At 34.8% G+C, this 25,780-nt stretch overlaps 1 protein-coding gene across 1 annotated transcript in view; it reads right to left on the bottom strand.

Moving 5' to 3' along the window:
• Positions 1-489: 489 nt before the first annotated feature.
• Positions 490-25,780, bottom strand: part of LOC108952568 (valine--tRNA ligase, mitochondrial 1-like) — a 30,956-nt gene continuing 5,665 nt past the window's right edge. Inside the window, exons 3-25 of the mRNA XM_065148143.1 lie at positions 21,741-21,806; positions 21,542-21,625; positions 19,011-19,088; positions 18,733-18,816; positions 18,566-18,645; positions 18,264-18,321; positions 17,876-18,178; positions 17,607-17,777; positions 16,515-16,714; positions 15,975-16,377; positions 15,470-15,721; positions 14,902-15,393; positions 14,694-14,791; positions 14,345-14,444; positions 13,664-13,779; positions 13,189-13,270; positions 8,185-8,270; positions 7,197-7,257; positions 6,550-6,644; positions 6,336-6,470; positions 5,918-5,960; positions 1,402-1,497; positions 490-726 (exon numbers count right to left, since the gene is read on the bottom strand). Of these exons, the coding sequence (XP_065004215.1) occupies positions 490-726; positions 1,402-1,497; positions 5,918-5,960; positions 6,336-6,470; positions 6,550-6,644; positions 7,197-7,257; positions 8,185-8,270; positions 13,189-13,270; positions 13,664-13,779; positions 14,345-14,444; positions 14,694-14,791; positions 14,902-15,393; positions 15,470-15,721; positions 15,975-16,377; positions 16,515-16,714; positions 17,607-17,777; positions 17,876-18,178; positions 18,264-18,321; positions 18,566-18,645; positions 18,733-18,816; positions 19,011-19,088; positions 21,542-21,625; positions 21,741-21,806 (3,420 nt within the window). The remainder of the gene's footprint in view (positions 727-1,401; positions 1,498-5,917; positions 5,961-6,335; positions 6,471-6,549; positions 6,645-7,196; positions 7,258-8,184; positions 8,271-13,188; positions 13,271-13,663; positions 13,780-14,344; positions 14,445-14,693; positions 14,792-14,901; positions 15,394-15,469; positions 15,722-15,974; positions 16,378-16,514; positions 16,715-17,606; positions 17,778-17,875; positions 18,179-18,263; positions 18,322-18,565; positions 18,646-18,732; positions 18,817-19,010; positions 19,089-21,541; positions 21,626-21,740; positions 21,807-25,780) is intronic.

Consider the following 25,780-nt stretch of genomic DNA (forward strand, 5'->3'; position numbering starts at 1 on the left):
CTCCATATGAATCTTCCACATACACTTACTCATCATTTGCAAGTGTAGGATATTTAATTTTTCACTATCGGTTGCCAAATAGATAAACCACAATACCACAGCCTATGCCACTAATTCTATCTTACGATGTTAGCTTTTCAAACGAACAACAATATTTTTAGTCATCTATTAAATGACATTTCTGGCTTATGTGTTTTAGAAAATCATATAATTTCTTTGCAACTAGCATTAATAGATGACTAATATAAAAATTTCTAATTCAAAGGGAAAATATTAGAAAAGATAACATACTTATCAGAGATTCAAGGGCACCAACACAGCTGACAAAAAAAATATGACATCATCGCTCCCTGTGCATAATGCACCACTGTAAGTGATAAGAAATTATAAGTTAATAATAGATAAGACTGAAAAAAAAGCATATGTATAAATTAAGAAAGAGAATAATGCACATGAACTGAAATTGAATAATAAAATATTTAATATACCTTAGCCGTGTAGGCATATAGGTGGCTTTAGACCTTTCTGTTCAAGTAGTGCAGCAGGCAAATCCCAAAGTTTTTCTCCACATATAATACCCCAAGCAAGTGCAGGTCCCAGAATTTCCACATGGACTATCTGATACTTTCTCCAAATAGTATGTATAGTGAGTCCTATGAGCATGCTAATGACAACGTGAGGCTCACTAAGAAATGGAATTGCAAGTGCAACTGGATCAGGCACATACTGAGACCATGAAAATTTCTTTTTCGTTAACCATTCGTGGAGAATATTAAGGAATATTGAAATGAAAAAGAACATAACAGATAGGGGAAAAACATTTTGTGGAAAATGCTTCTTGTTTGCTATGAAATCTATTCCCATATAAAGAGTTCCATAGGGCACATTATGTCTTCTAAATGATGTACCAATCGAAAAGGATTTAGCTTTAAGGAAGTAGACTGATACACCAACCACACTACCTAAGAGAATGCCAAAAGTGTGTCCAAAGAAAATCAATCGAGGGGATGTCCTAGAAAGATATCCTATCTTGAAATCTTCAATTATGGTGGATGATCTCATTCCCACGCAAAGTAAAACAACACAAGATGACAACCCTACTAGTGACCCTCCCCCGAAAAAATTAGACAACGCAGCTATCAGGAATATAATGATAGGACCACTAGTGGATACAATGGACCAATCTGTTGCACTATACGAGAATGATGCAAAAAATGATATGACTGGGGAAAAGATTATAAGATAAACAATATGGTACCATCTTAATGGAAGAATAAGGGGGATGAATACAAAATGAAGGACTATAATGCATATATGCAAAGGACTGATAAACTTTATAGGAATTAACTCTTGAATAAAATACTGCCTTTGCCCCTCTTCTTCGGGATCAACATCTTTTACCCACTCCCTCTGTAATATGACTTTAACACTTCTCACAATCATTTTAAATAACTGAAAAACAGCATCCCCAACACAAATTGCAATATAGGTATAAGCCTGCAAAACACATTTAAACATTAGAAATAAATTATATTAATATTTAATGTTCTAATGTCATAATCATAAATTGTAAAAAAAAAGAATATATTCCATGATTTTAGTATACATAAGACATAATAAAGTAACAAATAAACAAATAAATAAAATATAAAAATTACAACTGCTAAACAATTATGTTGATTTACATAAGTTTACACCTTTCGTTTGTTTATATATTAAGCAGCATGTAAGAGAATTGCAATAAGTTTGACAACTCCATTTTGTTGGATTTTGTGATGCTTCTTGACTTGTAATCATAGCTTGTGTGCTAGTGTCACGTGGAAGCAAGTGGCCTACAATTTGCAAGGATTTTCATTAGACTATTGGAACCTTAGGTGGCATATAGTTGGATAGGCTTTCGGGGTAGTGTTTTGGGTTGGTCCATCACATAGTTCTACGATGATATCGTATGAGAACTTGTTCGTTGGGACTTTTGTCTAATGGACTATCTTAAACCTTTTGTTATATGCCTATTTAGAGCTTATAAAGTCCATCTTTGTATGGCCTATAATTGTTTAATGAAATGTCTGCTTATGGGATTTTAAAATTTCACTTCTACTAATTTATTTTCTCTTTTGCAAATCCTTAAGAGATCTTATGAGGTAATGAGATGGCTAACCCTTTACGGATGGGTATGCAAGCGTGTCGATTATGAAAAACTAAATAAATCTATGATATATAGTATCAAAGTCGGACAAGCATACTAAGAAACATCTATCATGCAATGTGGGGACCTAGCAGGGCAATATGGAGAGCAACTAGCATGCATGATTATTTTAGCTAAATAAGCATAGAGACGTACAAAATGGAGTCGCTCAGGAGAGTGAATATTTGGGATTGATAGTTAGAGGAATAGTCAGCTCTTCGCGAGAGGGACCATGAGGATAAGCAAGTTTGGAAGAACGCGTAAAGTACAAAAGTTGAGATGGTCGAATTCAAGCAACGACTTAATATCATCAACCTAATTTGATGATGCTCAATGTAAGGGGGGAAGCTTGGCAAAGGATGAGTCCATGCAAGTAGGAATGAGTTACTCAATGACCAAAAGGGTTTGTGTAAAGCTTTATAGAGAAAAGGGGAATTATCAACTCAAACAATTTGATAATCATGCAATGGCTTATATACGGACGACTAATTGTCTATGGCTATCCCAAGATAATCAAAATTTGACATTATGGAGAGTAGAAACTTTCTCTTTGGCATAAAGAAAAGGATATATTCATAAGACTTTAATCTGTGTTGTGGGTTCAACATATTACTAAGTCTTGTGGGGTGCAATAGAGGGCTAATAAAGAGTCGTCTAGTGAGTGCATTCATAGTGGTCAGGCATTGTTGTGTCTTGGCAACAATGCATTCTTCGGAGATAGTAATATCTGAATTTTCCAGAGGAACATATGAAGACAACACTAAATGAAAGCACACTTAGAGCTGATAAGAAGAACATCAAGTTTAATAGAGGATTGACGGTGAATGGTGGACATGAGGACTACCATCATCTCATTATAAATTGTGGAGTAGAGCAACTTGTGTATGACTTAAAAGGCGGAACGTGGGGCTAAAGTACCAATGTCATAGAGCTCTTTCCTTGGAAAAATGTTAAGAAAATGAACTATAGTAAAGGAGGTGATTGATAGAAGGCTAAGATGGGAGACCGACTCAACTTATAATATAAAGTTAGAGTTAGAAGGTCTTGGCATGGGGTAAGAAGGCATAGAGGCAAGTTCTTTCGAAGAATATACCAAAGTGCTTCCATTTTAGTTGCTGTAAAAGAAGAGATGTACAATGGAGATTGTGTTGGGAGCAAAGCCTAACAAATCCAAACAATGGCATACCAATCTCTAGCGAAGTCAGAGGACTTCTAGAGCTACTAAATAGCGAACCGAGCCAAAGCAAAGCTTCATCCATGAGTGACCCATGTACAAGTAAGTGGACAAAGGTCGATAGTCGAACAAGCAAACATAATTAGAAATAGCATAGGCCCTATGATGTTTTGGTGGAGGCCGTAGTGGCAAAGATTATAGGCTAAGTTCACCAAACCAAGTTCAATGAAAAATAAAGACATCACTAGAATGTGGAACAATTCAAGGAAATACGAGATATATTGTGAAGTCCTATAAGGAACTTAATCATCCTCAAGGATGGTTGGAGATGTTTGGGCTTAGCTTCGAGGAACAACATGATAGCAAGAAGCACCATAGATTCGAAGAGTGAATATCATAGTATTACAAAAGAGGATCTTCCTTGTGTGCAACAAATTTCAATAAAAGCCTTAGACATTTGTAGATGAAGGTCATACCATGGATGTGGATGTTCTGAATGCAAGTACCAATGAGTCTAATGAGGGACCAAATACAGGTATGGTTAGAAAAGCTATACGGTAGACCATTCCAGAACTCATATTTGCACGAGGGAGTTCGACAAGTCAATTGACAAGTCCAAGTGAGCAAATATTTCTACCAATGATGCAAAGGAAAAAATCAATAAAGCCCGACAACATGATGGTGGAGGCCATGCGCAAAAGTTATAATTTTCCTTTTCATCGACCAAAGGAAAACTATTTGAGAAACACAAAGGTGTTAAAGCAATGGGTTAAAATGGTCGAGGAAGATATGATAAGTCCAAAGGGCCACAAGGTAATAGAGGTGGATTTTTCAATTACGAAGAAAAAGGATGCAGGTGTGAAACGATGAATAATAGGGATGTGGATTCGCAAGAGAGCCATAATTTTATAGAGGTTGAACTTTCGTGGAGACACCGATCCCTTGCTCTTATTGAGGAGAATGTATAATCATAAAAGGAGATAAAGAAGGTGAAAAATGTAGTGGCAAACCCCAAGTACCAAGACAAGGTGAAAGGAGGATTTTATAAGACCTATTTTAAAGGGCTTCTCGACATGATAGTCATAAGTGGAGGGTTCAAGTTGACCTAGTGGTGCTTGACTAGGAATATGGTGGGCAGTATGCTGTGTTGTACTATTTTTTGCTTAAAGGAGATGATAGTGAAAACAATAGACAAGGTGGTACAATCCCAAGGATAATCAATACAAATACAAAGTTGCTCAAATTGAAGTGAAATTTTACTCTTTCGAGCAATACTTTCTACATTTTGAAAGTTCAATGGCAACGAGAAGACCAATCTTAATAGCTAACTCAGTGCAAGTATAATACTTTGAGCGCTTTAAAAGTGAAAGCAAAGATTGCAACATTAAATGATAACTAGCTAAGTTGATGTATGAAGTACAACTCCCAAGGAGGTAGATAAAGTCAAGTAACTTTGGCATTCCCAACTTTTGAAAGCATGGGTAAATCTAAGTATCCAGGTTCTCTTAGTTATCTAGTAAGAGTTCTGTATATTTTTGAAGGTCAATTAAAGTGCTTAATAATATATAATAATTATCGAATCCTCACTAATGATGATCGATTTTACCAAAGATCATTTATTTACTTTATTCCCAATAAAGTGGCAATCAAAAGTGAAGAGAATATGAACCTACTTAGAGATGACAATTATGCAGAAGAAGAATTGATATGCAAATATTGTGAAGAGCAAGGTCTCAAAACTTTGACTTTTATAAGATGATATTGTTAAAGCTCCAATAAACTTCCATCCTGTCCAACAAATACAATATGTTATAAATGAAGGTCTTTTCCTCATTTGAAGGATCTACTTGAACTAGTGAAGATCAGCATAATTCGATCCACTAATAGAGTCAAAATGACTAGTGAGTTGAAGTAACACTAGTGATCAAAGTTCGATTACTCAATAATAATAATAAATGACTAACTAGAAGCTAGGAGGTGCATTATAGTTGGGTCCTCGGAGTGCCCCTCAAAACTTCATTCATCTTAGACTCTTGGAACTCCCAGGTTACACATGATAATTTCTAGAATAGTGTCATATGAGTGCTTGTCCTTATGTGACTTCATGAGATTACGAGGATAATTTCTAGAATAGTGTCATATGAGTGCTTGTCCTTATGTGACTTCATGAGATTACGAGAAGACTAACTTTGTGTACAAGCATATAATAGACAAAACTAATTAAGTCTATGATTATATATCATATTTGATTCTTTATATGGGTATATAATTATATACTTTAGATTAAGAATGTATCTAAAGGCTAGTGTTAAAGACTTCATGCAAGTCTACTGCATAAACATTAAAAGAGATAATAAATTTTGGATAATAGAATATCTAAATTAAGAGAAGGTAAAAAGATATGAAATTACTTTGTATCCTTCAAGGCTTCTTATATTAGAAAATTTGATGTTTTCATTATACCACTGGCCTCTTTTCGTTTCCAAATATGGCCACAAGATTCCCCATGAGATCACTGCTCCAATAAACATGGAAAGTGTATGTCTTTTGGGAATTACCATGCCTAGACCAATATAGGTCATGGAGAAGTCAAAATAGAACCTGTAAATAGAAGATAACGAGAAGATCAGTAAATTTGTCATCATAACTTTTTTATCTAAAGTTAAAAATCAATAACGAGAATAATACAAAGTAAATTGTTGTAAGCTTAAATTATTTTTTGATATTACATGGATGTACAATCTATAAAATCTAATCATTATATTAATAATATTAAATTATCATTATTGAGCTCATTATAAGAAACTCTAATATAAGATTTTAAAAATTGAGTTCAAAGATAGAAATTGTACATAATAAAAGATAATTTACTTATTTTAAAATACATTTAAGTTCATCACATCTAATATAACAAAAATGATATTAACTATAAAATAACTTTTAATTATAATGAACTTGATGTAAATACAAACTTACTGTTTCTGGAATGCTAATCTGCCAAATATAGGCAAGGTATGGAGACCACACTCTGCTTCTCTTGCAAAAATCCACCGAATAAATCCCCAAATGAAGCTTACTAGAAATGTAAGTCCATAATATATGCTTTGTTTCCTATAACATTTATATAACAATGAGTTATATTATATTCAAATTCTTACAAAATAATTTAATATTTTAAATAATAAATTACCTTATATTCTTCACGTGATCTTGATAAAATGTGTCTAATAAGGCATAAGTGGTGGCTGCATTTGAGTATCGAAGATTAAGTTTCACGATCATAATCTGAAAAAGAAAGAATAATTGTTAAGATATGCATAATTTTTAGTATAATACAATTTCAAGTTAAAAATTATCATATAATTACCATAGTTATAATAAAAAAAATACTTACTTTCTTCACGTACATAATCCAGAATTGCCCACCTAATGAAATTATTATGATGAAAATAATCATCTTCCATAAACTGATTGGCATATGTTCTTTCTGAGCTCCAACCAAGTATATCTCGTATGCACCTAACAAAGAAATATTAGTATAAAATAAATAAATAAAATATAAATATTAAAATAAAAACCATACAAATTGTATATACCTCCAAATATGATCGATGAAGCTGTCACAACAGTAGTGCGAAGGAGATTTATCTTTTGCAAATATTGTTCATTGGATGCTACACGTAGTATTCTTCCAAGAAAATGTAAAATATGACCTCCCAAGCTTACTGGAAAATCTACTGGTACTGACATACCCGTAGTCATGAATAAATCTACCAATATAAATGATAGTATAATACTTATTAAAAAACTTTTAATAAGTAAGATACTATCAATAACCTTATACCATGGGATGATCGTTTCATTTTCAATAATATTCATTTCAGGAATTTCAAGGGTACTGCATAAAAAAAATGCAATCATTAGAAATAATATATTTTAAAATCCATAGCAATGTTTACACAATAATTAATATTTTTTTACATTATGGATATCACATGGTGAATATGATTAAGCATTAAAAGTTTAAATATTATAGTAAGTATCATAATAAAACTAAATAACAAAATTAAATTATTCAAAAAGTAACATCAGAAGAACACAATTAAACCAAAGTGGTAACATCTTAAAAATTATGAAAAGATATTGGGAACGGGTTGTACAATAGGCATATTGATTTTGTTTAAACATAAAGTTATCACAAAAATTAATCGTACATTTTTTAGTAATTCTTAATGCCTTATGAAACATCAAACTTGGCCTAACATTAATATTCACAATTATTGCATATACATTAAGAATTACAAGAATACAAATTAATCAATCTAAAGATAGGTAAGAATACTATGTTTGGATTACTCTAGTAACCAGAACAACTGAGCCAATATCATCCATTTTACTTCACGTTAGGTTTTTATCCAATTTTTATATTTCTAAGTAAAACATGTTTGATAAAATTTTCAAGTGGATTAGGTTCTTAAATATTGCAATGCATTAAAAGTATTTGAAATTAATCAAATCTCATTATAATGGTGGCATGAGTATATCATCAATTAACATGTTATGCTATACAAATTCCATTATACATTTATCATTTACTGATGTACTAAGAAATATATGAAACATTATTTTTATCTTTTATTTCTCAAATAAGATGAAGAAACAAATATTCTTAACTAAAGAAATGATTTTCTATAAATCATAATGATAGCAAAAGATCTATGATTGGAACTTTACGACTTGACTTTGTTATTATTGTACTTCTGAAATAAGATAAGAGATGTTGAAAAAAATGTCAATATAGATTTCATATTTTATAATATTTTACCTGAAATCTGATATTTCTGATATGGAATGTCTAACACTGTGCTCATCATCATCACCGACTGATATCATTGTTCTTTCCTCAATTTCCTGTAAAAAAATTATGTGCATTAACTTGAAACCACCCAGTACCTTTATACATTGAAAAGATCAAATATAATTTAGACCCATACATGCAAGTAATATGAATTCACCTGACTGACATCTGTCCCTATCTTATCATGTTCAGGGAATGAAGCATAATATGAATTCATGAAGGACTAAATTGCAAACTTTAATTTTTTCTAGTCCTGAACCACCTTAAACCTATACATGCAAGTAATGTTGTTGTTGCTTAACCAATAAATATTAATTTCTATATAAACTTTAACACATATTATTTTTAAATGATCAAAAGTTAAATCATTCAAACTGATCAAAACATGAAGCAATTCAATTTTCCAATAGTAGACAACAAACTATTTTAATTTTAAAATATATATAATTGAACATATAACCATAATTTGATTTATAAAGGTAAAAATGAGATTTAATATGAGGATCTTGCTATAAACAATCAACGTCTTTACTAGCTGAAGTAGTTTATAAGCCCAAACTAAATTTTAGGATGAGCATTTAAATCCTCTAACATCATTAGCCCTACATATTATATTTATAGCACTTTATAATTAATTATTAATTATCACTACATATTTATACTTTAGCATTTTATAATTAATTAATGAGAACTACATATTTATACTAATAGTATTTAAGCTAACTCAACCTTTCACAGATCTACTATGACATCATTTACCATCATCAATACCACATTTTGAATTTTTTGATTATTTTAAAATAATTTATTTTTAAAATTTTTAGGATATGTTCTCTGAACTAAGTGTATTTTAGTTTATTTTCGAGTATAACAAGATTAACTTTTACTAAAATATCTCAAATTTTAATCAATCTACTAGGATATTAATCTAACATCATCAGTACTATTTTTGTATTTTTTAGGATTTTAGAATAATTAATGATTGATTTATAAAATTTCTAAAATAAGTTTCACGGACAAGTATATTTTATTTTATTTTGGAACATAACTAAATCAACTTCAACTAGACTATCCCAACTTTCATCAATCTAATAGGAACATCAATTTAACATCATTAGTACTATTTTTTTCATTTTTAGAGGAGTTTAGGGTAATTAGTTGTCAATTTATGAAATTTGTAGGATAGATTATGTGAACAAGTATATTTTAATTTAGTTTCGAGTGTAAGTTTTGAGTGTAACTAGGATATCTTCCACCAAACCAACTCAACCTTTCACAAATCCACTAGGACAATAATTTACCATCATTGTTACCACTTCTTAATTTTTTTAAATTATTTTAGGATAATTGATTATTGATTTTTGAAAATTTTAGGCTAGGTTTCATAAATGAGTATATATATATATATATATATATATATATATATATATATATACATATATATATATATATACATATATATATATATATACATATATATATATATACATATATATATATATACATACATATATATATATACATATATATATATGTATATATACATATATATATATATATATACATATATATATATATATACATATATATATATATATATACATATAAATATATATATATATATACATATATATATATACACATATATATATATATACATATATATATACATATATATATATATACATATATATATATATATACATATATATATATATATATATATATGTATATATATATATATATATACATATATATATACATATACATATATATATACATATATATATACATATATATATATACATATATATATACATATATATATATACATATACATATATATATATAGAGGGTATTTAATGGAAAATTTCTAGGTGGACTGATTCAAGTCAATCGACCACTCATTCTTCGAAGAAGCATAAAAATATCTCCTTTTCCAACCTTTGTTGGAGGTTGGAGCTCTCTTAGTTCTGCAACCAAGGCGAGTGGGGAGCAAATAAGTCAAACCCCTAAAGCACATGCTATAACATGAATACAGGGTTAGCATTAGGGTAATGTAAAGCCTTTTACACTCTCTGACAAACATCATAAAAATGCGCTAGGAGTTCGACACTATCTGGGCGAACAAGAATTCAAAAAATGAGAAGTCTCAACAAAGAAAAGGTGAAAGGGAAAGAGAAGTCCTGACCGAAGTGCATTTATGCAAGTGCAGAAGTGGTGATATGACTCATAGGGTTCGTCACCCAACTATTAGCTCGAACTTGGCAGATATGTGATAGACCTCTCGGATAGTGTCCATGTCAGAGGCCGACATTACTGAGTCCAAGTTGAAGGACTTCACTGCGAAGCCCTATTGCTTGAGAGATTCACCCCTATAGGGGTGATTGATTTGAATACCCCCAAGGAAGAATTTTTTGTTGTTTACACCAAAGATGATCACATAATCAAGGACCTATTCGAGTCCTATGAATCATTAGAGAATGTAGAGGATGATTTTTTTGAACTTCAAAGGAATTGCTGAGGAAGTCGAACGTTGAAAGTAAAATGATTCGAGTTGTGGACAGAGGTGAAGAATGAGAAGTGCTTATCCCAATATTTGTAGGGGCCAAAGGTGACATTTTCGCTATCCTGAGAGTTTATTCAACTCTTGGGCGCTTTGAGAGAGGGGCTAACATGGCACAATCTTGGCTACGAGGGGCCACGTGGCACGATCAGGGCAATCATATGGTCATTTGGGTAAACATTACGATCCTATCGAATCCACCATGACACATAGAGGCCCTAGCTCTCGCCATGTTGGAGCAATGGCATGCAATTACGACACGCTATCAAGGATATGATCTTGTCAGATCTCACACAACAACCAAGATGGATAGCTCATCCTTGCAAATTAGGACACCCTATCAAGGATATGTGCCACCTTGTCAGATAATGTTGGCTCATCGGGTGCCATTGCACGATGTTGTGTCACCCATCAAGAGGCACCACACGAAGTCAGGTAGGCCTATCAAGCACCACCACACAAGGTGGTGTCGGCCCACTGAGCAACATCGTGTGAGGCCATAACGACTATATGACGTCATATCGGCCTATCAAGCACCACCATGTGAAGTCATGTCAATCCATCAAGTGTCATTACACCAGACTAAGTCAGCCCATAGAGCACCAATGATGAATGAAGTCAAAGTTGCCACTTTTAACCTCAGCACCACCAACCACCCAAGCAACACTTCCCAACCAAATTTCGTTGTGCTTCATAGCTTAACAAGTGGGGCATGTGGCTTTTAAATGCCTTTGCACTAGATGACTAACACCACGATGTCAAGGGACTGATACTTCAATGTCAGGGGTAACTAACACCTCGACACCAAGTGATAAACAACTTGGCGTCAAATGGCTGACATCTCAATGCCAGGTGAGCGATGTTATGATGCCATATGACTGGTACCAAGTGGCCGACATCTCAATGCCAAGTGATCGATGTTATGATGCCATATGACTGGTACCTCGGCACTAGGTGGTCGATGCCTCGATGCCATGTGGCCAACATGCCCCAATCAATCGATCGATCATCCCTCACTGTCAGATCAACATCACATGTTTGAATGTTACACCATCATAGATTTGGTGCGTACAGCAATGATGATTACGACCGAGATCAACGCATCATGTTCATCATGAATGATGTGTAATATGAGAATAATAGTCCCAAAAGACCATTATAAAAATGACTCGATAGGTATGTCCCAAACACAATGTTCTCAACTTTTGAAATTGTCTGAATTGTTCGACTTGCTTATGACTTTGCATCAAAGAGATAATATTGGAGACCAGTCGGATCCGACTTCCACCATGGATAATGAAAATCTAACTTAACATTATAAATTTTACTTATATAGTAGGTATAAATTTTAACATATATGTAATATAACATAAATGAAAAGTGATGCATATGTGATTTAGTCTCGTCCTTTCTCTCACCAATGATATTTACCAACTAAGATAGTTAATGTCTTTTAAGAAACTTTATATGAGAGAACCTGAATATCACAAAAAAATGATCTTTTAGTATTAAATAATACAACCCTCTGAATCTTAAATATAATATTCTTTTATAAAATTTAATATATAATATTTTTAAATTGATCAAAACATCGAGTTATTTGATCTTCCAATAGGTAGGATCCTCCAAATCTTGAAAAAACTATAATTAACCTATAGATAAAGTGAACTAATTAAAAAACTATAAAGATATGTGATCATCCAAGGATTGAGGTCTGGCTACCAAGCAACATGTGGCTAAATTAATTGATATCTTAAAAAAAAATATAAAACAAACATTTGAATTCTCAAAATAAAGTTGTATCCTTTAAACCCTAAAATTATTTTTTAACATAATATATTTTTTAAATGATTAAATGTTAAGTCATTTGAATTGATCAAAACATAAAGAAATTTGGTCTTCCAATAATACACAATTTTCTATGCATATAACTTAACATTAAGTCAACTCTAACTCTAACTATCTTGCTTTTACTAGTAAAGAGTTGTACGAACTAAACTAACTGAATCTATAGATTGAGGATTTAAACCTTTAACAATTTCATCATGTAAACCATTAAGACACTAAATGTTTGGATGTGAACGGCTATTATTCAATAACCTATAAACATTCCATAAAAACTATTTTTACATTTCAATAATCTAACGATCATAAAAAAATCGAGACATTGACATGGCAATTAATAGCTTAGAATAACAACCAAATATGAAGACTAAAACTACGATAACTTAAATGTATGACAAACTAATCTCACATCAAAAACTGGAAGAACATACTGCCATAAAAAAAATCAGATAATTATCTTAAAAATTCACCAATTCCATAAATAGCTTATCAAAATCTAACATACAAACTAAACATCGAAATCAATCAAGAATATAATTTTTTCCATGGTGGTAACTTACTCCGTGTAGCATACTCTCCGTATCTCGTGCAGCTTCATCAATTATAAATTCTGTCGGGCTTTCATGAGTCAAAAGATGTTGCCTGCTAGTAACATAAGAAAAAAAAAAAGGCAAAAAAATAGAAGTTATGCATGAAAAACATCGAAAAAACATAGAGGAAACAAAAAATAAAAAAAAACTACTGTAGAAGAATGCAATTAGAAAAACCATTAGAAACATATAATTTCTAAAGATGCACATGTTCTTGAGTCAAAAGATGTTTCCTGCAAATAGAAACCATAAGAAAAAAAAAAAAGACAGAAAATCAGGAGTTATTCATGAAAAGAAAACCATAACAGAGACAAAAATTAAAAACTGTCACAGAAGAATGCAAATAGAAAAACGATTGGAAACATGTAATTTCCAAAGATGCACATTGAATAAGACGTCTAGATAAGAACTAGTAAGCATAAACAAAATAAAAAGGACATGACACCTTTCATGTTCAGTTTCTGTATCAAGTGTTCCTTCAAGCTTGAGATACACGGTCAGGTTCTGATTTACGATATCTTCAGCACATCCAGCTGGAGCCATGTCATTCTCAACCAGAACCTACACGAATTTGTAAACATATAATTTAATATTTAATAAAAATTTTGTAATCCAATTATAGCAAGAACATGTGGAGGAGGTAAACTACCAATAAAGTTGATAATATTCTTCATATTGTACATTAATTTTTTAATATAAAAAATAACAAATAAAAATATAACGAAAATGGAACCACAAGCTAAACCACACAATCATGAAACATGGAAAACCAAGGAAATGACTAGCGTAAGATTTCAATAGTTAACACAGAAAAGTTTGAAACTCAAATAAAAATATCATTAATAGTGCTAAGATATTCCTTCTTCTAATCGTTTGAAAATGCACAAGACAGCTTTACTCAGCAAGAATTATTAACGGTTTCTACTCAACAAAAAAAAATTAACAACTCCTCTGCGAATAAATTTTGAAGGAAGATACAGAAGAAGTGTAAAATATCTGATAGTGTAAAGTTAGAAAGTCCAATAAAAACATCACTAACAGTGCTATTGTTTCTTCTTCCAGTTGTTTGAAAGCACAAAATAAAGCTCTGCTAAAAAGAATCGTCAATAGGTTTTCTTTAGATAACCTTTAAAGAAGATACAGATGCCAGAGTTGTTATCTCAAATTCATAGGTCTTCATGATATTAGTGATATGATGTCCTCGGCAGAGTGCAAAAGCTGGAAATCTGGAAAGGAGGGATATAAACACGTCAATACAGTTTCCAACACAGAAAAATCTACTACTAGTAGCATTCGAAAGAGAGGTCCACATTGACAATTACAACTATGTACCAATATCTGGATACCAATGGTACAAACATAAATGGGCACTTCAAAAAAATTTATATGATTTTAGTGGAATACTACAATAATACTGTCCTGTCCGGGTACTGACAACTAAGTTTTTTTCATATAAGCAGATAGTTTGTTAGAACCTTCTGTTCTCGTTGCATTGCGGACGTAGCGATCTAAACTTTCTCACAGCAGCATTAACAATCTCTAGATCTTCCTCAATCCCCTCATTTGTCCATGCCTATAAAATGAATAGAACTTAAATTCTCATATTTGTCCGTGCCTATAAAAAGAAATAGAGAAATAAAGTTCAGAAATTGGCAACACTAACAAAAAGGAGACTATGCTCACCTCCACAACTGATGGATACTCTGATATCATAATGGATTCTTTCTTTCCTTGTGCTCGAGGGAGACGCTGCCATAACTCTTCAGTAATAAATGGCATCACGGGATGTAAAAGACGCAAACCGGTGTCTAGAGATATCCATAGAGTATCCCTTGAGGCTTCTCTAGCATATTCAAACTCTGATAAGTTCTCAAAGTAAGGTTTGACCGCTTCAATAAAGACATCACAAAATTGATATTGCCACCATGAATATAAGACTGTAGAAGCGTCTGAGAACTTGTATGACTCGAAAGCTGATATAGTTTTCCATACGGCCTTGTTTAAAACTGAAAGTGTCCATTGACATATTAACGGCATCGATTCGATAGTATGAATCTCACGAGGACAATAGTCGTCTCCAAGCTTTGTCATGGCAAAATGTACAGCATTCCATAATTCATCACACCATTGTCGATAACCAACAACTCGTGGCACATCCAGAGTAATCTTGTTTGACTGAGAAGGAAAAAATGTATCTTTCAGCAAAAAAGCAAGCTTAAAAAAAGTCGGTTAGCAAAGCGCAGAAGCGAACCTGATCTGTATAAGAAACAAGCGCAAAGCGGAGGGCATCAGCACCACATTCAGGAATACCATTAGGGAAATCTTTAATCTGGTCCATTTTTGCCTTTTCCAAATCACTTTGGTCAAAATTACTAGTGTCCAACCGCTTGTGCAAGCCTTCAAGTGATATTCCATTTATTAAGTCAAGTGGATCAATAACATTGCCTTTTGACTTGGACATTTTCTGGCCATGTGCATCATAAATCATAGGGTGCAAATAAACCTGAAGATGATTAAAAGAAAGCATCCAAGTCGGTTAGCTAATACTAGCGCATGTTTAGTAATACAAGCAGTCTGCACCACTATTTGTTACTTCCTTTTTAAGTACTCTAGTTTTGAACATATCAAACTGTGCCACATTTACCATTTGTCCCATAATTCAACAACTACCTATAATATATATATATATATATATATATATATATATATATATATATATATATATATATATATATATATGCTTATCAGTTAGTTACCTTTCTGAAGGGCACGTCACCTCCAAGTTTCATTCCCAGCATTACCATCCGGGCTACCCACAAGAATAGAACATCATGTCCAGTTTCAAGCAACGAAGTTGGGTAGAATGCCTTAAAATCTGGTGTGACTTCTGGCCAGCCGAGCACAGATAATGGTAAAAGAGCAGCTGAAAACCATGTATCTAACACGTCTGGATCTTGTGCAATCTCAAATTTCTTCCCTGCAAAGATCTGCTTTGCCTCCAAAACTGCTTCCTGCTCACTTCTTCCGACCACCCAGTGGTCATTGTAAGAACCCATATCTTTAAACTCATCTTTTTCAAGTGTCACATACCAGGCAGGAACTCGATGGCCCCACCAAAGTTGTCTTGAAATGCACCAATCACATATATTCTCCAGCCATCTGTTTAGAAAAGCACGCAAATTAATGTCACCCAAAAATCCAAATTAATGACACCAATCATAAGCTAGCACAGATCAGCATACACCGATAGAACATATAAATAAGGTTGGCTTCTACGATCTAAGAGTCTGAATTACCGAATCAGTTCTTGTTCATACTGATGTGGAATGATCTCAATTTTCTTGTTGTCATCACTCATCACTGCACCGAGAGCTAGTTTTGCAATGCTTTTGCAATCCACAAACCACTGAGACTTTACCATCAGTTCAACAACATCATTACTTCTGGAACAAATGCCAAGTTTCATTTCATGCTTCTGAGCTCCTCTATACAGTCCCTGTTCCCATGGAAACGTTCTCATTGGCATTAGCACATACTAAAACTTGTATGATCGAGAAAAGAGAAGGGCAAAAGGCTGAAATTGGAATAGTTTTAAGTTAAATTAAAGAAAATTATAAAGAGATAATTCCAACAAAATTAAATTGCATGTGGAAATGACACCTAGATCCTGGTGGACGATTTCTTTTAATCGATCGTTACATCACTTGTAATTTTTTTGACCAAACTACCATATACCTAAACATGAGTTGAAAGGGAGATGAATATGTGTGCAATATACGACCTTAGCCAATTTTTGCTTCCTTGTTTCTGGACAACGGACATATCTTACCATTTACGATTAGAGTAGAAAATAAAAATATAATGTTCTTCTAATATTTTACTAGGGAAGCACACAGCAACACAAGACTAAATCATTTATGTAGACTTGAAGGTAAAAGTTGAGATGTTCAAACAATTGCAATAGACTACCGATGCAGGAATTTGATAAAAATAGAAATGTTAATTGATAATCGTTCAGCCCGTTGCTTCAAAGCTGCTTAGAATTGAAATATTGTATAAATGAACAAACAATGTGAAATGACTTATCTACTTGGAACATGGAATTTTGCATTTAGGCCAGGTTGAATGAACCTCTTAAACGCAAAAAGAGGTTGAAGACGGAAGATGGTGCAAAAAGAGGTTGAATTTATCTCTTAAAAAAGTCAAAGACAAGGAATATAACTAAGCAACAACAGATGTCTTCGAATTTAAAAGTCACAGTTAACATAGCATGATTCATGATAATGGTCTTTCTCATCCTATACTAAGTCAAATACTTCACATAAAGCAGGAATAAAACAGATCAATGCTTCTAGTCTGTGGCCATAAAAACACCAATATATTGATACCTGTGCCCTCAGTGCCTCAGTAACAGCCACACGAGCTGTAAACCGTGGCATCCCTTCAAACTCTGCACCACCATTGCTATTTATCTTCCCGTCATCAGTAAAGATATTAATGAATTCAAGATTATGGTGTTTTCCAACTAAATAGTCATTAGGGTCATGAGCCGGAGTTATCTGCAATATGATTTCAGGTAAAAATGAATTTAACAATCAGCGAAACACAGGGGTAGCTGTCAAGTAAAAATTATTTTGAACATCTGGAATATGCTTACTTTGACAGCCCCAGTTCCAGATTCAAGGACAACTAAGTTATCATCACAGATCACTGGAAGCTTTCTGCCATTAAACGGATGGACTGCACATTTTCCATGAAGATGAGTATAGCGCTTGTCGTTAGAATGAACAGCAATTGCAGTATCACCCAGCATTGTCTCCACTCTTGTGGTGGCAACTATAATCTCACCCAAATCTCCCTCAAGCGGATAGGCAAAAGAAATCAAAACACCAAACTGAACTTCATGGTCATAACCGGGGACCTTTCGAAATGTCTCTCCTCTGATATCCATGAGACCAACCTGAAAATAACAGGCACAAGGATAGTTACTATTTGCAAAAGAATTATAAAACCTAAAATTCTTTTGAATAAAATGTCACCCATACTTCAGCATCAGATATTGCTGTTTGTAATGTGCAATCCCAATTCACAAGGCAATGATCCCTGAAAATAGGCCCAAACAATAATGCATTGGTAGAGTTCCCAAAAAGGCTCAAACTTTTTTTCCCAAAAAAAAAAAAAAGGATTTGTATATATATAGGATCAAACTTTTGCTAAAATTGAATACGACGTGTGATACAAATTAGAGAGAGAAAAATTATCATTATTAACACCCAGAAAGTGAAAGATTCAATCATGTCCGCAATTGCTTGATACAATCTGAATATGATTGTTTGAAGCAACCAACCTATAAATTAAACCTTCTCTGTAAAGCCTGACAAAAGCCTCGGTTACTGCCTTTGATCTTGCCTCATCCATCGTGAAGAACTGTTAATAGAAAAAGGAAATGTTCAAATAATAAGATTATTTCTGAGCTAACTAACAAGTAACAGCTCCTGGACCACCTAAACTGACCTCACGAGACCAGTCAAGCGAGGCTCCCAACCGACGTTCCTGGTTTAGGATGGTGCCTCCATGCTCATTTTTCCAATCCCAAACCTGTCAAACACAAGGAAGAAAGCAGAGAATATCAACAGACTAACAACCATGAAAACATCAATTTTGCAGCAATAGCAATCTCATTTGTGAGGATAAAACATCACATGCTGAACAATGATTGCTACTAAACAAAAATGAATATTATAGGGTAGAAGGAGAAGCCTACTATTATTCATAAGAAAGAAAGAACTGACCTCAGAAACAAATCTCTCGCGTCCAATATCATGCCTTGTTACGTTGTTCTCACGTATCAACTTTTTCTCCACAACCACCTGAGAGATGCTAGTAAGTGGCACCATTTAGCAATAAAACCCTAGAGTAGATGTATCTATAATATTTTTTACACATTTCGAAGAGGGAGTAAAAAGTATTTTGATACCTCAGTAAAGAAACAAGAGATCAGCACATTATCCATCAAATTTGAAGAAAAAAACAATTATTAGAAACACTTCTATTTTACAATTATTAGAAAATCAGACTTTTTGAATGGATCTATAATTCATATCAATATACCACAAGGTTGGCAGACAGTTACTCTACCACTCTATTTGGGAGAGATGGAGTGTGATATAGATTCTCTCCATCCATTACTAGGAGATTAGGAATCCATCATGCTAGACAATATCTCCATCCTCGATTGGGGTCCAACCTAGGCTAGATGTTTATGAGATCTAAGACCCAGACTTGTTACTTATCATGCTGATAGGGATGATTTTGCCCTATGCCAACTCATCTACCACCAAGGTCGAGCACCTAAGTGGGGTTCCAAGTCACCAGCCCTAAAATGGCACCGCCCGATGATCTCCACTGGCAATAATCACCCCACCTTATCAGGATCAAAGAATAATCAGGTAATTCACCTAATCTTATCCTAGGCCAACCGGTAAGAGAGCCTAGGGATCGGGTATAAAAAGGCTCTCTACACACAAACTCTATATACACTAACTCAATCATACAGCTCACACCGCTGCATTCTCCCCTTCACTGACTTTAGCTTTGGAGGGGCCACGCTGGGTTACCCCCTAGTACCGGCCTGTTATGTAGGATCACAAGCAGTCATGAGATAATCCTGTTGTCAAGACGCAACCACATAGCCATGAGACAACCCGTCGCCCGAGGTCACCCAAACAACCTAGCTCTAAGGAGGAACCTCGCAACCCGAAAGATCCCAGGCTGCTTGCCCGATCATCCTGAATCGGATCCTTGCTAGCAAAACGACTTCCTACTAGACCGTCAACATGGTCTCACCTCACCAAGTCTCCCACATCAGAGAAGAGACATCTGGGTGAGCTTGCACCTTCGATAGTGGACCAACCATGTCGACTCACCAGTCCATGGTATCAATGATCCATCATATGCTATGCTATTGAGAGTAGTTATTAAGATTTATTTATGAATGTTTTGATATTGATTTCGACTTATTGATATTTGTACATGATTAATGATTTTGTTACAATTCTTGTGAGAAAGTTTAGGATGTTTCTACTTAGGATTGCTGATTTATGATTTTTATCTGTTTCAGTGCAGCTTTCAAGTTCCATTAAAGAATCGACTCAAAGAGGAACATCGTCCGCCACTAGGTAGCACTGCGTGATGCCCTTAGTCTTTGCAGTTTTAGTTTTAGTATGAGATATTCCGGCTAAATTTTGTTACATGTGAGACCTTGTTATTTGAAACTTAAATTGAATAAAACTAGTTACTTCATATACTACTATGAGATTTTACATGTGGAAAGTATATCATGTTTTGTGCTGTGCATGTTTTAAAAAGAAAAAAAAATAGGCACAGAGGGTAACGATAATGGTCATTATGTGTTGGACCAGATACCAATGTTTAAATTTATGTTGCTAATATAATAAACAATCATAACATACTTGTAACAAAGGCCACCAGAATTTTGCAAGGAATATTTAAAAAAAATCATAAATTTAGGTTATAATTATTGTGTGGATGGTTCTAAATATTATTGGGCTTAGTCCATACTGAATATTATGTAGACCACCGCTTTTAAACAGTTCGGGTCCAAGATAATTCTTTAAAATCAGTCAAGAAACTCTTTAAAATCAAAGAATAAATCCAGGCTTTTTTTATATTAATGGTCATCCTTCTCTCAACTAATTTTAGGATTTCTTTATAAAAAACATATTTTAGTATGAATGTGTATATTTTTTAAGCTCTTCTAAGTTTTAAGTTCGAGATATAGATAAAATATTATGTAATATTCACTTTGAGGTTTCCTATGAAATGAGGTATAGAACGGAATCACGATGAAGAATTTTCAGGAGTTACCAAGGTCGAAAACATAACAAAGAATATATATAACCTGTATTTTTTTTTAAGAAAAAAGAATATAAGCATGACAATAATCAACTATACACTAGATATGACTCAAATATTTGGCAGCAAAAAGTAATGAGCGCACCATTTAAGAAAATTATTGAGAACCCAAAAAAGCTAAGTTCACTAAGCATTCATCAGAAGAAACAGAAAAGAGGGGATTTACATGAATAGAACAAGCAGATTTTATTATCATAAGAGGTCACCCCCCCCCCCCCCCCCCCCCTACTCTTAAATTTGGACCAAAATAGCTTTACTACTCTACAGGCCATCATTGAGTAAATTCAACAATTAGTTTCAAAGTTGAGCACACTAGTTTCAAAATTGGCCAAGCAAATTAGTTTCAGCTTCGATATAATCTACAAGATGCTTAAAAAGAAATCACAACCTGGGTTGCTATGCCAGCATGGTCCATTCCAGGCACCCACAGAACGTTATAGCCCGACATTCTCCGCCAACGGACAATTGTATCCTCGATTACATAACATGGCAAAACATATTAGATAAAAATACAGAATCAAAGAAACATGTATCTGAAGCACGATCATAAGTCAATGAAACCAGGGAAGAAAATGTCTAATATACACCTGTATTGCAGTAGTAAGACCATGGCCTATATGAAGAGCACCAGTTACACTTGGAGGTGGAAGTATCTGCAGAAGAAATAGATGAAGAATACAAAGGTAAGTTACACTAATCAAATGATGTTTCTAAGTAACTCAAGGTTCAAACGCATGGACTGCATGCTGATGTTTCCATATAAAGTCATGTAAACTCTTTATTGCACGTTCCTGGACAATGACTAGTATGGTTTAGTACATGTAGTTTGCATCCAACAAACATCAGCACTGTTGAATCTCGTATTTTGATGATGAAACTATTTAATATATGTTTATGATTTAATCTGCGTTTTGAGTGACGCAGGATGCTTCGGTCAGGATGAGACAATTAAAGCAGGAACATCATGTTGTGCCGGAGGAACATGTCAGAAGATTGGACGTCGGGCCGGTGGATCGGTCGACGTATCGACAGAAGGCTTCGGGTCGTGGACTCGGGCATCGGGCCAAGAAGAGCGGGTATTGTGCCAAGGATATCGGAGTTGCGGAGTCAACTGACCGATTGGGCAATAGGCCGCAGGAGAGGACGATGCGCCGAAGAATCAGACGAAGCGTCGAGGGACCAATGACATGCCGGACAACTTGGTTAATTGCTTAGGATTAATTGTCTCGATCGAAGTTTTGCTTTAATTGTGCAGGATTAACTATGATAACGATGAAGACATAAAGCGAAACAAAGTGTCGGAGTCAAGCGCGAAGGATTTGTTGCAAGTTCGAGAGTTCGACGGAAGTCCGAAGGTTCATCGGGAATGCTACCGGAACTAGCCGAGAATAAGTTGGGAGCTTGCCGAAGGATTTTCGGAAGCTCGCCGGAAGGTTCGTTGGAAGTTCGCGGAGCTCGCCGAGAAAGATCGGAGCTTGCCGAAGAAGCTCGTTGGAACTCGCTAAGATCAAATCGTGAAGTCTAGGAGCTTACCAGGAGTCCGCAGAATGGTTTCCGAGAGTTCATCGGAAGACCGCCGGAAGTTTACCGAAAGCTCGCCAGAAGAAGTCTTGACTTGCGGACTTTGTAATAGCTTAAAAAATGTCTTTAAAATCATAGTTAGCACGTTAATTAGGGTTAGTATTAGGTATTAATCCTATAACCCAAGTAGGGGCCAATTAGGCCCAAGTTCGGACTGGTTTGGACCAAGTTTGGAGCCAAACCAAGTGAGCTGAAATAGTGAAAGAGGTGGCACCGCCAGGGTTGGAGGTAGCACCGCCCAGGCTATGCCTCCCAGCAAGGTTGGGCGGTGCAACCGCCCCAGCCAGGAGGTGCAACCGCCTGGGCTCAGTCTCCGAGCGAGACTGGGCGGTGCAACCTCTCCTGACAAGAGGTGGCACCGCCTGAGCTCAAGTTTCGAGCTCTGCCAAGCGGTGCAACCGCTCCAGTCAGGAGGTTGAACCGCCTGAGCTCAGTCTTCGAGCAAGACTGGGCGGTGCAACCTCCCTGACAGAGAGGTGGCACCGCTTGAGCTCGGTCTTCGAGCTCTGCCAGGCGGTGCAACCTCTCCAGTCAAGAGGTTCAACCGCCTGATCCCGGAATTCCGGGATTTGACCGTTTTGAGCTCCAAATTTGAACTGGGTTGGGGCCTATAAATTCCCCACCCATTCAGCACTGAGACAGCAAGAACTTACCCGAAATCTTGATCTGTTCAGTGGTTCTTAGAGCTCAAAACTGCTAGGTTTCCTCCTCCTTCTGTTCTTCAAGTTTGAGTTGTAAAGAGAGGAGAGAAAACATCTGTAAGGGTTGTCTCCTAAGCCCGTCAAAAGGAGTGAATCTGTAAGAGGGTAGTTGGCCTTCGCCTATTGAAGGAAGGCCTCTAGTTGACGTCGGTGACCTCGTTGGTGGAGGAAGCCAAAGTGGAGTAGGTCAAGACTGACCGAACCACTCTAAATCTCTGGTTTGCGTTTATTTTGAGCACTTTATCATTACTGCAAACCTCCTACATAGCTACTGCTCTCTGCGCTTTTACGAACGAGTTCTGTGCAGTTTTTGTTTACGTCTTGATTCCATCTACAAACTGCAAACTGTCTTTCTGTGCTTTTACGAACGAGTTCTGTGCAGTTTACGTTTACGTCTTGATTTCATTTACAATTGCAAACTGTCTTCTGCGCTTTTACGAACAAGGTTCTATGCAGTTTACATTTACGTCTTGATTTCATTTACAACTGCAAACTGTCTTCTGCGTTTTTACGAACAAGGTTCTGTGAAGTTTTCGTTTACGTCTTGATTCCATTTAGAACTACAAACTGTCATCTGCGTTTAGACGCAAACTGCATTTAGACGTAAACTGCGCTTAGACGCAAACTGCGCTTAGACGCAAACTGCGTTTAGACGTAAACGACGCTTAGACGCAAACTGCGTTTGGACGTAAACTGCGCTTAGACGCAAACTGCGCTTAGACGCAAACTGTGTTTAGACGCAAACTGTGTTTAGACGCAAACTGCGCTTAGACGCAATCTGCGCTCAGACGCAAACTGCACTTAGATACAAACTGTGAATCAGCTTTTGCATCATAATAGTTTCTATCGAACGAACGCAGCTTTCGGTTTTAATCGCTGTAAAATTTCCGCTGCACTAATTCACCCCCCCCCCCCCCTCTTAGTGCTCTCGATCCTAACAATTGGTATCAGAGCGGGGTATTTCTCATTTCGGATTTACACCCGAGAGAAATTGCTCTTCAAGAGGGCTTATCGGTTGTTCGTCCATCGTTCTTTAACGGATTGGACTACACTTATTGGAAAACTCAAATGAGAGTTTTCTTGATTTCTCTAAATCTGGATTTATGGAATATCGTTGAAAATGGTTTTCAACTTCCCTCTAAACCGATGAACGAATGGTCGGATTTAGAGAAGAAGTATTTTTCTTTAAACGCAAAGGCTATGAATGCCTTATTTTGCGCTTTGGACAAAAATGAGTTCAATCGGATTTCTTTGTGCGAAACGGCTTTCGATATTTGGCGCACTCTTGAAATCACGCACGAGGGAACTAGTAGAGTCAAAGACTCGAAAGTTAATATTTTACTGCATGATTTCGAGCTTTTTCATATGAAACCAAGCGAAACCGTTGTTGACATGTACACCCGTTTTACGGATGTCGTCAATGGTTTAAAATCACTTGGTAAAAGCTTTTCGGATTTTAAACTCGTTAATAAGGTTTTGCGCTCACTTTCTAAAACTTGGGATTCAAAAGTAACTGCTATTCAAGAATCGAAAAACTTGAACCAATTTCCACTTGAAGAACTAATTGGTTCATTGATCACATATGAAATGACGTGCAATGCACGTGAAGAACTTAAGAACCACCTTCCAAAGAACAGGAAGGATTTGGGACATAGAACATTTGAAGACCACTCGAGCATAAGCTCAAGTGATGGTGAACTTAAACTACAAATGAAACAAAAATTAAAAAGTAAAAAGAACAAAACTACTTGCTTTGAACGCAAGAAGAAGAACAAAAACTGGGATGAATCGAGCTCCTCCGAAGACGAGGAGAAAATCAACAAAGGCGAGGTGGCAAACTACGCCTTTACGTCTTTCGACGCTGAGGTAATCAAAATACCTTTAATTTACTTTGAAATTACATGATGCTTTTCATAAAGCATTTTTCTTTTTTATTTAATTTTCTTGAAAATTGTATGTTTAATAATTTTATAATGAAAATACAAACAATTAGGAATCATGCTTATCATTCTAGTAATTTTGAAAATAATCATGAAAATTACATGTTTATGATAAACAAAATGATTTTGAATACCTTATGAAATCATGCTATATGTGGTTGAGAAGTAATAATGTGTATCATGTTGATTTCCATTGTTATTTCTCGATTTTGAGTATATGAAATCATGTTTAATTTGAAGTTATGATTAATGAATATATATTTTTGAAATTATGTATGATGATTCTTGATATTTATGGATTATCGATTTTCATGATAATAACAGTGGCTTTAAAAAATTGATGCATGTTTTCATTTGACATAAATGAAAAGGCATGCTTACATGAAATCGATCACTTAATATGAA

This window comes from Musa acuminata, chromosome BXJ3-4 (assembly GCF_036884655.1).
Source record: "Musa acuminata AAA Group cultivar baxijiao chromosome BXJ3-4, Cavendish_Baxijiao_AAA, whole genome shotgun sequence".
Classification (NCBI taxonomy): Eukaryota; Viridiplantae; Streptophyta; class Magnoliopsida; order Zingiberales; family Musaceae; genus Musa; species Musa acuminata.